The sequence below is a fragment of the Thermobia domestica genome, chromosome 12 (genome assembly GCF_964235325.1).
Source record: "Thermobia domestica chromosome 12, izTheDome1.hap1.1, whole genome shotgun sequence".
Classification (NCBI taxonomy): domain Eukaryota; kingdom Metazoa; phylum Arthropoda; class Insecta; order Zygentoma; family Lepismatidae; genus Thermobia; species Thermobia domestica.
In genome coordinates, this window is record NC_137465.1 from 230,228,943 (window position 1) to 230,243,291 (window position 14,349).

Consider the following 14,349-nt stretch of genomic DNA (forward strand, 5'->3'; position numbering starts at 1 on the left):
AGTAAACATAGTAGTAAGCTATGGTTTCTGCAATATTTTTAAAAGAATGCCAATAAAGTGGTGGCAATATCCAAACACCCTCAGATGGCAAAAGAACACACACCATCATTTATGTAACTTACACACTGAACATTATACTAACCTTCACATCAAACATTATACATGACGCCAACCAGATGAATCATTTTCTCACGTGCAGAAACAAATCTGTATCAAGGTTGACACTACTGGGCCTCACATCAAACCTTATACAAAATGAAATCAACCTCATATAGACAATAATCCTGCAAAAATAAACGTAAAGGTGAGGACGAAAGAACTGTTAAACCTACATAAGCAATGTTCTGAAAAAGAATAGTTGTGTTCGGTCAAAATGAAAGCAAAATAATGTATACTTTCACAATCTGTATTATGCTTCTTTCCTTCGTCCATTATGCGTCTTTGCAGAACGAGGTTCAGGTTTATTTCTGTTGAGTAACATTATTGAAATATCACGTTAAAATATAAATCCATGTCTCACACAACATTGGTGTTGAATATATACCCCATACTCCAGTCTATTGAGATTAGTATCTTGTCTCAACATAGAAAGCAACACTTTTCCTGAGTTCCTTGGTGAATATACTATGAGACCTGGCAGATCAGTATCCAATTAGTTTACCATTAACCACAGTTTGATGTTGAAGTTGAGCGTCCCGTTTCAGCACGAAGCTTTATATGAGACACTGACCTGTAGAATCCGAACAGTAATGCGTTCAGTGTTTGTAAGGTCTTCCACTGGGAATCGACCACGACCCTAGGCGCACCAAAGACGTACACCACTAGACAAACGTCAAGGGCTAAGCAAACTTTTAAATTATCAGATTTCAGGAAAGAAAGAAATATAAATTAAATCCTAGAACCACTGCTACACAGGGTGCGAAATACTGAGGATGGCCATTCCCATACTTCAAAATTTTGGAAGAAAATTCATCCTCAATAATTTACTGGAGAGATAAGGTGACATCGACACTGTCAGAAGTATACAAACTATTTACAGTAAATCTGTGCAGTTAGTGGACAACCTAGTGGATAAGCATTATCCCTAACCTTACATATATCAATAATTTTGGATGTTCAATATATGAAATCTTCATTTCAAAACTTTCCAGTGCAATTTTTTTTTTACTTATTTATTTACTCCTATCTCTCCCCGATCATAACTGTTATGATTTCGCATCCTGCTGCTACATAATTGAAATAAATTATCCCTACATTCTACGCAATAACTGATATAAGGTTCCATGAAAACAATCAGCTTGTATTACAATGTTATTTATTGAACTTATTTACATATTTTGTATTATTTCTAACTTATTTCCTTAATTGGGTTCCTCAACTTCAACGGCGTGACCTTCCACTACAGGTTTTGAATTTCTTCGTTCTCTGCAAAATAACGATCATAAATACGTACTGAAAAACATGTAATTGATTGCACAGTTAAAAGAAAACATTCATATTGTTTACCTTATAAATACGCTCTCATTAAAATACATTATTATTCTTTGAAGTAAGTGCCACACAAGGCAACAGAGTCTGGCACTCGTTTCTCAGATCTGGTGATCCATGGCTTGGAAGCACTCCAAATATGATCTCTATAGCATTACGGTAGAATTTTTTATAGTGAATTAATATTCCCTAATCGAGCTCACCTATTCAGATGTTAGATTTGTAGTGTGACACTTCTTATTCAAAGTGTCTTGACTATGTCAAATACAATATAATTCATCTTCCCATACTGAAAATTAATAAAGTAATTTTAAACACTACTATACACAAACATTACCCAAACACTCTTTCGGTTTAGCGACATCCCTTATATTCTACATTTTACGTTTTACAGCCTTATTTGATTAAATTTTGACGATCACTCATAAGAAACACTTGAAAGGAAAGAATCGCGTTTGTTACAATTACAACATACTCTCCCACAGTCTGATATTAAGTCGTCTCGGGATCGCACGAATCTGTCTGGGTCATACAGGGTCAGGGATCTGACTACTTCGGGATCACGAGTCACGAAGTATGTTACTCGTTTCATCACTGGTACCACTGCATGGTATTTATTCACTTTACCTATTTCAATGTTCTAGTGCCAGTAAATTTTCAGTAAAGTTTTTTTTTTTTAATTTCCTAGCTGAAAATGTGCATTGTTCTGTGAGAGCATCAATTGAGATAAATCCAGAAAATGTCATATTGACTCACTCGGTACTGTTGTATAAGCACGGCGTTACGAAAAACAAACGAAGTAATCACTGATATAAGAAATCACTGAGAGATGGAAGAACAAATATTTACTTATTTCTGTAATTTTCTCTCCATGCCTTGTATGAAATGCAATCTGATCTCACGATTCACAGGAAAGATAGGTCATAAGTGTGTGAACCTATATACCTTGTATTCTTCACGGAGCAACATAAATGACAGATGATGACCTACAAGGTGTTATCCTGCGTCACGTACAACAGAACGTATGGGAAAGTGTAGTTCGCAATTCACAGGAAAAGTGTAGAATTTACTAAAGTAGGCACCGTGTACACGGACAACTTCGTACCATTTTGCAACGAGTTTGGAACATACCTTAGAGGTTCAATGAAACATTTCTCTTTAAAAATAAAAAAATAAAAAAGTTACTGGTGACTAATACGTAAAGAGGTGTTGAACAACAATTCACTGGAATTATTTGTGACAGTAAAACAAACGGATTTTAATCCTGAGCCTTACAGCGGAGGAATACATCTTTGCAACGTTTCATTCTTTCAAAACACAAGAATCACTGATAGGAAGACATGCATATTGCCTTCATCATACATATCAAATGAAGAAGGGATGACTCATTACCGTAAATGTAACACTAAGTTTATTTGACCCATATTCATGGAACGTCGTGTTGGAGTCATTAGCGTCGTTTCACAATTCATTATAGAGAAGTAATAAATACTCCTGCGACCTATCGACCTAGTTCTTTATATCCCATCTTTGAAAGCAGAAACATTTCTCAGTGTACATGGCACAAGGCAGGAAAATCACTTCATTTACTTCAATCCAGTCAAATTCTGAATGCATTTTAAGACCTATGTCTCCCTATTTATTTTCCTGTTAATTTGTTGTTGAGTGTTTACGCATACGCATACTTTGGCGTGCTCCATCCTATTGAAATCTTTTTGTCTTTGGGGGAAAAAAAACTACTCTTACTTTTTAAATTTTTTTTTATTACTGCCACTGCCGAATGAAGTCTTTATCTTGTGGATAAAACATTAACCTTTATTTCTTGTTCAATTTTAGTGTTGATTACTTCTTTTTCATACTGAATGAAGTCTTATCTTCCGGGAAACTCGGGAATGTCTTTGTAAGAGAGAAATGTGCATTTACTATTATTTTGTCTTTTAACAAAATTTTCTAACTGCTGAAGTCTTTATCTTCTAGGAAAAAAAAAATCTGTTTCTTGATTAGTTTTAATGTTATTTTACTTCTTTTCTATCTCCTGAATGAAACCGTATCTTCTGAGAAGGAAAAAAAAACTACAATACCATTCTGTATCTTAATTAATTATAGTACTTTATTGCTTGTTTCTATACTTAACGAAATAATCTTATCGTCTGGAAGATACTGCAATTGCATATTTCTCTATTACAATGGCATTGCAGAGTTTTCCAGAATGTAAGATGGTTTCATTTAGTATAGAAAAGAAGTAATTAACTCTAATCAATCAAGAAAGAGGGTGGTATTGTAGTTTTTCTCTCATGAGATGAGTTCGTTCAGTAGATAGAAAAGATGTAAAATAACACTAAAATTAGTCAAGAAAAAAATAGGTTAGTTGCTTTCTGTTTTTCATGCAGCAGGTAGGAAATGTTTTTAGAAGGCAAATATAACAGTAAGTGCCTATCTCTCTATTACTCTGACATCGCAGTTTTCAAAAAATGAAATTTCCTGCAGTATAGAAAACAAGTAATCAACACCAAAATTAATCAAGGAATAAAAGTTATTCTTTAAAAAAAAAAAGATTTCATTCAGCAGATAGGAGTAATCAAAAAATAAAATTAACAGAGGCACTTTCTTCCAGAAGACAAGAAAATAAAAATGTAAACAGTAACGAATCTCGATTTTAGTTAAAATTTCCATCCTCCGAGGAAAGTAAGAGGCAAGTTGCTAAATTATAAGGGATAATAAAATAATAAATACATACAAGGTAAACATTTCATCTCATTTCACTGTGTACTAATACATGAATGCGTAAAAATGAACTCATCTCGCTATATAAAATACAAAGACCTAAGTGATTGAGTGACCGACAGATCTTTGCACAGGCCAAATCGCTTAAGATAGACAAGTTAAATATGGACAGTACATGGGATTTGTTACGTAGGATACCACTAAGGAAGGATTTTTGCAAACTCGAAAGGAAGGGGAGGAAAATAGGTGTGGGACGTATTTTTAAAATATGACCATATCTCCGAATTCCTTAAGGTTACAGACTTGAAATTTGATATTCGGATGTTCCATTTCAAATAATTTGACATATTTAAGCGGTTTTTGATATTTTAGTACAAAGGAAAAAAAGAAAACAAAAGGTGAGAAAGAAAAGAAAAGGAGTGAGGATTACAATTATTATAAGACGTCGAAATCTCTGAATTTATGAAGGTTTGAAACATGAAATTTGGTATTTTCATATTATTTAAAATAAGTAGATAAGAATTTAAGCGCTTTTGAAATATGCCTCGGAGGTAAGAAAGGGGGGTGGAAAGAAAAATGGATGGGGATTATAATTATTATAGTAAAGTATTTAATCCCTTAAGGTGAGAGATTTGAAGTTCAGTATTTCCATTTCTCACTTAAAATACTTTGCCACGTGTTTCGGCCCTTTTTTTCTTTTTTGACATGCTAGTAAAAAGGGAAAGAAACGATGTGGAGAGGAGAAAAAAAAGGTGGGGATTACAATTATTCTAATAAAATGTCGATATCTCTAAATTTTTTAAGATTTGAAATATGGAAGTAACTTCTCATTTAAAATTATTACAAAAGCGTTTTATGATACATATCCTAAAAGGAAGAAAAAGGGAAGGATTACAATTATTATAATAAGATGTTCATATCTTGGGGTCCGGGAAAGTAAGAGGCATTGAAACGGTTGAAATCTCTTTTTCCTCCAAATCCACAGAATTCTATGCATATGATATTGATCTAGTGACCTATAGATGTGAGAAATGTAGTGAATACAAAACGTATATGTAGAGAAAAACGTGTCCATGGACTAAGTTGCAGATCCCAAAGCTTATTTAGTGATGGTAAAAACTTTCCAATCTATCTCGTAATTGTAAGGAAAATAGGTAAAACAATACTTACCTACGCAGTAGTCTAGGCTCCGCCTGCTGCAGCCAAACACCCAATACTTCCTTCACCGTTTCTTCTGTTGCGACGATGTACATCTTACGAACAGCAGCTGAAAAGAAAGATAGAATTTCAAGCAAATACTAGCGATTTTTATTCTTTAAAAAAAAAAAAAAACTGTCATTTGAAATAAATTTCCCTCTTAAATAGCTTTACGGAATTATGGTATGGTTTCTAAACATGGATACCTAGAGCTGAAACTAATTCCTATATTATTTTTCAAGTCACCTAAGCTAGGCCCCTATTTTGTGATTTTTATGTAAGGGTACTATAGAAAGTTATCTTCCACCACACTTTTGGTATATTATGTAATGGAAAAGTTACATTTTTCGATACAAGTGTAACAAGACTTTCTTCCGGTGCCCTTAGTGGTGATATGGTTTTGAGTCAACGTTTAAAGTCACCTTAAATAACACTACCAAAAACATATTAGGTTTTGGCTAACTTCGTTGTCACGAAAAATTGAAAGATGAAGACGACAGAAAGACGAAAGTTTGACTATTCGCCGTCTTGAAAGCCTGCAACTTTTCTCTTTTTATACTGGAATTATGGTAACTTCGAAAGCTATGTTCTTCTAGTGTTTTATCTGCGTTCCAGTGTTAGACAAAGAGCTCTGAAATTTTGCACCTTTAAAATATCGGCAGGGGAGACAGTTTGGCATACTGTGTAATACTACCAGACTAATAGTGTTGCCAACCCAACAAAGTTATATTCGTGTGGTAGACAGTATCAAATTTACAGGTATACACGAAAAGTCTGGTGCAAAATTATACTTCACAGTAGTGATTCCTACACTGTACTTCAATTTAAATTCGTTGACACTATTGACTTTATTTAGCCCTGGAATCATTCCTACCTTGGAATTTTATTTGGTTTTAGATTTTCCGTACACCTTACAAATTCTTTTGAATGCTTTTTCAAGCAAAGATTTGTTTAAATATGTACTTTGCCAGTAAAGCTTTGTTTACAACATAGAGTGTTGGATTAGTTATTGAATTTCCTATACATTCTACACAGATGTTATATTCACCCAGTAAGGGTGAACACATTTACATATTTTACTACTTGACAGTAAAAGAATCCTAAAGTACTCAAAGCATACTTTATTCATGAAGAATTACTTCTGATTGCTTGGGACATACTAATATGAGAACACACGTCCAGTACGAGAGAAGTAAGACTTAATAATTAGCAAACTGGAATTTTGTATGGTTACTAGCATAAATAAATAAATGAAGTTAAATATTTCAGTACAACTTTTCAAATCAACTTACTGTTGATCTTATTGTACATTTGGTTGGACCCAAAGGTGTGCTTTTTTGCTTCATGATCCTTGGTTTCCTGCCAGAGTAGGAGAATTCCATTGCGAGTTTGTCGCACAAAGTTCTTCTTATTGCATTGTGAGCGAAACCTTTTAAAATCCTTACCACCAATTGACAGTAATACTTTTACCTGAAAGAAAGGAAAGTATTTAGATCTAATGCATGCTGAACTCAAAAAGAAAAACAATATATATAAGGGTCCGTATTGTTATGTTTTTCTACCAGTGGAAAGTGGGGGCGCGGTGGCTCAGTGGTAGAGCGTTCACCTCTGGTGCTTGGGGTCCCGGGTTCGATCCCAGCCCCCGCCAAGTGAACTATGTGGTGGACAAACGCCGTGCTCGTGGGCTTTCTCGGGGTTCTCCCGTTTCCTCCCACTTTCTTCATTCCACCACTTCATTCATCTCTCATCATCACCGTCTTCTTTAGCCTAACCGGCATAATCGTGGGACGTAAAACTCAAAGATTTCATTTCATTTCATTTTCTACCAGTGGAAAAAAAACAAAGCATGAATGAAACTAGATTAATTTTTAGATACCGTAATGTGAAGTGTGAAAAAAAAAAAGGCGTGGGGTTCTGAGTTTCACGGAAGGCCGTATCAAATGGGCTACGTGACTAACAAAAACTGTTTGCCTGGGATTTATTTGGTAACTTTCAGCTTTATATCGGAATAGTGGTTATTTAAAAGGACCATTGTCCGTTTGAATTAGAAAAAATACTATATATATATATATATATATATATATATATATATATATATATATATATATATATATATATATATATATATATATATATATATATATATATATGTGTGTGTGTGTGTGTGTGTGTGTGTATATATATATGGAAATTACATACACTTCCAAAAGTAACAAGTAACAGTGGGTTAATCAGTGCTGCCAACAAGCAGTGTCAGAAAATAGCTAAATGACGCACAAATACTAGCTAAAAATGGCTCAACTTACCTTAACTTATAGGTAACAGAATTTAGGAATAAAGAAACTAAATATTTGGTACTTTAAGTCTACTAGTTTACAAAGATGTTCTAATATTATTTATATTTTGATATCCTCAAATCAAACAGTTTCACAATATAATTTTGTTCCTTCATTGACTAGAAGTAATAAAATCTCTTGAATTATTTTCAAATTCTAATGCTGGGTATGGCTTGATAACACTATTGATCTATCACAAAAATATATACATGCACATGCACGCATCTCAACAAGAAAAACTCCACCCAAACTAAAAATACACTAGAAACTAATCAAACAAATTGACTATGGAGAAACCAGATCCAGGAATCCCAATTTACCGTGACGGATAGGTGAGACTGATAAAAGATATCTAATTTACTGTGACAATGTAAGTGCTGTTGTAAACAAAAGAATTAGAAAAATACCAAGATAAACTACTTTTTTTTAGGTTTTTCATATTTTCTAAAAAAAAAAAAATGACTGCAAAAGATTTAATTGCCGCCTAAATGACTATATTAGCAAGTATGAATGGCAAGTTGACCAAAATTATAGTCCATAGCTAATGCACATGATAATGGCTAAATTGGCAAAAATGGAGTTGATGCTAACATTTAGTCAAAAGAGAGATGTTCCAAAAAGACGTAAATTAAAAGATATAACAAAGATTTGAAACCTGCTTCATAACTTGTAGTTTTGATAGGATACTTACATATTTCTTTCCGAAGTTAGGTTCTTCAAGCTTTCTCTCAAATGTTTGAAAATCATTCAACGTTCGCAGAGGCAGAAGGCCAAGAAGTTCGAATTCTTCGTTTATGAACTCTGCTTTCACACTCACACCATTACTTAGAAGTGTGTCGACCTTCATCTCGACGGAAGATACTCTTTCACTAAGGTCAGCTAAAGTAGATTGCATTTGGCCAAATACCATTCTGATATCTGCAATAAATTTTAGGAATATTGTTTTGAAGGTGTTAATATAACTAGAAAATATATTATTTCACAAACCATTGAAACAATTAAATGTACATTCATGTTCAAAATGATTGTCGCATATCTATAACTGTCTTCTTGTGGAAAATTTTATAGGGAAAGAATTATAAGCACGTAAATTAGAATGAGTAAAACAAATGGACAAGAAAGTTTTACTTTCGTTTTATTGTTCTTATTTACTGCTCTTTTGACATGAAATTTGCCACATACATGTCTTTGCCGATTATGCACATACCAACATTATAAGAAATACAGGGCGAATTCGTTATCAAATTTTATTCCTACAACAACATATTTATAGACATGCGACAATAATTTTGGACATGGGTGTACGTTTGTGGTGGACAAACACCGTGTGCGTAGATTTTCTCAGGGTTCTACCGTTCCCCTCCACTTTCTTCAATCCATTATTTAATTCATTCTCATCATCACCGTCTCCTTTAGGCTGCCCCGCATAACCATGGGACAAAACTCAAAGATTTTATTTAAATATGAGTTCGCTGTTCATTTAATCAGAAATCTTGGGGGGAAAAGTGGGGAACAATTAGGAAGACGTGTGTAGAAGACCACTACGTTGCAGAATTATGACCAGGTCATTAGAGTATGACGTCATTCATCAGCACTGCGGAAGGAAAGGGTTGATTGCTCAGAGGTAGAACGTTGCCTTTTGGTGCGACGGATTTTTGGTTCAATCTCCGGCCTTATGAGTTTATGATGGACAATATCATATTCGTGAGAGTTTTCCCGTTCTCATGCCACTAATTCCTTCATAATCATTCACTATCATTAGTCATCCGTGTATCTTAACATTAACCCTAGGAAGACTAAACTATAATTGGTCACGTGAAAGACTAAGGGGGGCCAATTTTGCTCGTGGTTGTAAATTCCAATTTTAACCCTACTAATGTATTTTAAAGTTATTTAATGACTGCTACTAATAAATGTGAGTTGTAAAATTATTTTAAGACTTGTGAAATTTTATTTTAATAGGAAATATTACAAGTCCCAGTACAGACTACTACCGCATTTGGTTAGCAGACATGAAGTAGCTTGAAATACATTAGCTTGTGTAGACAAGTTACTATACTAAACCTGAGAGTATTACGTTTGCTCAATGTATAAAAGTAGATTATGTTAATTTAGTCATCCATTCAAAGAATAGATAAGTTTACATGATCCTTTCAAAGTAGAACTGTACTCCTCTTAACATTTCTAAGTTGCTAAAAAAAATGTACTTAGTCTCCTGCGCTAAAAAAAAAAAAAAAAACTACCACAATAATGTGCTTTCTAATAAAAATAAATTTAAGTTTAGATTACAGAAGAAAATACAAAAAAAATTCAAACGTTGTAAAATTCATTTGTTCGGGCAAAGAGAAAAAGAAAGTGCGGGCAAATTTGACCCACCTTCGTCTTTCTATGGTTAAGGACATAACAGCGGGGTTATGAAGAACGGGACCTACAGCTTAAAGTGAGATCCGAACCACTACTCAGTTTGCACTCGTGAGATATTGTTCTTCATTTGAACTCGAAACCAGAATCCCTTGATAACAAAGGTGATAAATCCACAGACTCATCATCCACGGAGGTCAACTGATAGAAATACGTTGCAGTGATCTTGCATACTTGTGAATATTTTAGGAGCCACTTAAGAATCAAAAGGGAAAGAACTGCAAAATGGAATCACTCTATAGTTATACACATTAAATCAATGGACAATTTTAAAAGACTATATAGTACAGAAGATCTAATTTAGTCAGTCAGAAATATAGGCTTAATTTAATTTGCTAATCAATACAGGAAGTGACTAATAGTTCTGGACCATTCATAATATCTTTCTAAATAAAACTTTTTATTATTATTATTATTAACAACAGTCAAACCTAATGGAAATCTCTGTTTCGTCGATCTACTTTCCAATGTTATAAATGTAGACACTTAGTCAGCTTCTGTGGAAAAGTTTTATTGACCGTCCGCTACTGTGGCAGCGCACTACAGGCAGTTCGGCGGGAACTCCAAACTTGATAAAATAAAATCACAATTAAAGAGACAAGTTAAAAAAGTATTTTTCACGAATCCAACCCCCACTCAACTTGTGGACTATCATGCCTCCGACAAGGAAAATTCAAGCTTAACCAATGCTGAAGGAGTAGACTGCTGAATAATTTATGATGTAATGGCAAATCATTTGCAGAACTAGTTGACCTATGACCTCTAGTTTGAGCGAGTTGCGTTCATTTCTCGAGGTTGCGACCCTGTTCAATCGAATCATCAGCCTCAAATTACCTTTACTCTTAAAAAAAAGGGGGCAACGGTTACTCCACTTTAATCTAAGGTAAACGTATTGAAACAAAAAAAACTGGTGTAAAGCAAACATTCCGGCTTAAGTGAAAAAAAGTTAAAAAAAAATACGGTCTTGGCCAATCCTGAAAAATAGCGTTATTTCTTTATTACATCCGTTCAGATTGCAAATATTTTTCTGAGATTTTAGATCCAGACTTCATTCACCTGGTAGAAAAAAAAAAGTAAACAAAAGCTTTAAAATAATTAAGAGACAGAAGTTACTGTTTTTAGAGGATAAAAAGATAAAAATGTGAGCAACGAAAAACCTACCTCGACTTCTTACCTAACAAACTTCAAACTAATATGCCAACTTATTTTCGCGTAATAATCCATTTTGAATTATTATTAATATCTAATAAGTAATTTTTCGAAATTCATCGTTCTTTTACCGTAAACCCAAAAGTCCATACCCGATCGAACCTTTCCTTGCTCTTATTGTAAAGAGATGAAATGAGTGATATCACTTAATCTAAGATTGATGAAGTATACCTTAGAATAAGTAATTGTTACTAAATAAAGTCGGACATAAGTATTTATATTCTTCAATTTTGCCCCCAACCTGCGAATAAATATGGAAGAACATAAGGAACGAAAGATAAGCATGATGCATTCTAAAATGAGTGAAATGTCCAGGCTTGCTTGCTGCATTTAAATATCATCCGTACCGATTCTTGGGGAAGCCACGTCAGTTAAAATTTTTAGTGTATCGGTGAAAGCTAAAACAAGAAAGCTTAGGCAATGTATTAATTCAAAGCAGTTTTCTCCTCGATTGTAGAGATAAAACGTAATTTTCATTACTTTAGCGGACAGCTCTCCAAATTTAAATCGATTTTGTTGATTTTTTCACTAGATTTGGGGCACTACTTTACAAACACTTCACGAACCACAGCTGAGCGAGCGGAGGGGGTTAGAAGTCCCGTAGGACTCGTTTTCTCCCCTTATCTTTTAAGTTACACACGATTGGCATTGCAGCCATTGTAGACTGTCATTTTCCAAAACTTAACATACAAATACTGTCATTTCGTTCCTTGCTTGTATTCAACCGCCTTCCGCCCTGGCAAATAGCTCCACCATAACATACTTACTTTCCCATGTATACTCATTTGCACATACAATTTATTGAGTTTAAAACACTTACATTATCATTAACTACCTTCATTATTAATATGGGGTTAACTTTAGCAGATGGCTCTACCTAATTAAATAAATTATTTTAATGTGTTTAGACTTCATAAATCGTATCTGTTATATAGAATCCTACGAAATGGAAAATTAAGTATGTTATGGTGGATCTAATTGACAAGGCGGTAGGCAGACGAATACAAGCAAGGAATGAGATGGCAGTAAGTACATATGAAGCTTTGGAAAATGACCGTCTGCAATGGTTGCAATGCCAAATGCGTGTAACTTAAAAAGTAGGGGGAAAAAAAACGAGCCCTGCGAGGCATCTCTTCCCCTTCGTTCGCTCAGCTATGCTACGTAAAGTGTTATGTAACGGCATATTTTTTGAACTGGGGGTGGCAATATTTTGCTTAAATTTTGTACTTTCTTGGTATATATTTTGTATTTTTTTTATGGTTTAGGTAGGTTAAATTAGTTTGGGTTAGTTTAGGTTAGGCTGGGTTAAGATACTTGGGCATTACTCGAGCAGATGGTTCTACCAAATGTTCACACATTGCATTTCCCGGTTCTTTTTTGTAGAATATCCACTAAATGAGAAGCTAGTGCATAAACCACGAACCAACTTGTGCTAAGTGGCCACAAAAAAGCACGAATACCATCTAACCGAGTCAGGGCAGGAGTGTAGCTTGGAGTCCCGAGCGGAGCGAGGGGATGCGTCCGTAGAGAGCAGGCGTGTCAGCGGCGGAGGATATGCACATAAACGAGGAAAGTGGAAAAATACATAAAATATCCGCAATAATTTTTACATGGTGATTTTACCTGAATTCGTACTTTCTTCCTATATTTTCTGTTTTTGATGATTTAGGTTAGGTTTGGTTAGTTATGTTAGTAATTACGGTTACGTAACACCAACTCATTTCTCCTGTAAACACGGTGGTTTTACCTGATTTTGGCCCCCAAGTTCCAAAATTCTCTATATGTAACAGTATTATCTCAAATCTAGTGAAAAATGACCATAAAATCGATATAAATATGGTACAGCCGTCTGCTAAAGCAATGCCTTAACAGTTATCAAGTATTCCACCTATAAATTTTTAATATGATAAAGCCGTCTGCTGAAGTTAACGCTCTAATTTTTGTACTGATATTCAGGGGTGCCCGAGGAAAATTTTCTAGGGAGGGGCCCATCTCCATGGTTGCTATATTACGCCTGGTATTTAATATACATGGTTTCCTATATTACGTATACATTTTCGTAAGCCAAAGGGAGCCCGGGCCCCAGCCCCCTCCCCTTCGGGCGCCTATCCTGATGCTAATTGTCAAGAGCCATCACTGACTTTAAAGAATCCAATGGCTAAATATGGTATACTTTATACGGATGAACACACTTAAAAAAAAGAAAACAACATAAAAGATATAAACATAAAATTCCATCCATATTTGAAAAGTAATACTATCCTAAAAGCGCTCAGCGCACTAGTCTAAAATAAAAATCACCTTTTTATTTTGTAACTAAAACTAAAGTTTGGCTTACTCTTACATTTCATACACATAGCTTACCTTTGTTTACCTTTTGGAAGAAATCAAGCGCCAAATCTCAGACTACTCACCAATCCTACAGATGGCTCCATTTGCTAAACAATCGACAAACGTCAAGCGTTTTGAATCAAGCTTGAAATAGGCTTAGTAGAAAGTTGATAAATTCAAGCTTCTTTTCAAGTTAAAAACAAGCTAAAATAAACGTTGATTGTCGCTTGTCGCATTCAAGCTTCTTTTCAAGTTAAAAACAAGCTAAAATAAACGTTGATTGTCGCTTGTCGCATCAACTGTACATTGCTAAGCCAAAATCAAGGGAAAGCGACCCTTGATTTAAGCTTACATGCTATCTGGGAATTTTTGCAAAATCTACTTCCACGTATTTAAACTTGGTCTTAGAGGACACCAATTCTAAAATTAATGTAAGTCAATATTAAATTAAGGCAATGTGAGTGAATACACAATGCAAGGTTAGTTTTGAAAACTCTGTCGTAGTGACATACACTTGGAGGATAAGAAAGGTCACTATCATCATTTGGTTGTTGAATATTACGAGTTGAAACCTATCCTCGAAGCAGATTTGCGGGAAACGACCCGAGACGTTGTAGACAAACTAAGGGTTGATCATTTGGAT

The 14,349-nt window shown here is 34.5% G+C and overlaps 1 protein-coding gene across 1 annotated transcript; it reads right to left on the reverse strand.

The window, feature by feature from the left end:
- Positions 1-1,279: 1,279 nt before the first annotated feature.
- Positions 1,280-14,148, reverse strand: LOC145667110 (uncharacterized). The gene is made up of 4 exons (XM_081734850.1): positions 8,437-14,148; positions 6,702-6,879; positions 5,383-5,479; positions 1,280-1,425 (listed from the first exon to the last, which is right to left on the reverse strand). Exons 1-4 carry the CDS (start codon positions 8,653-8,655, stop codon positions 1,362-1,364), a joined length of 558 nt encoding a protein of 185 aa, XP_081590976.1. The 5' UTR covers positions 8,656-14,148; the 3' UTR covers positions 1,280-1,361.
- Between the last annotated feature and the right edge of the window lie 201 nt (positions 14,149-14,349).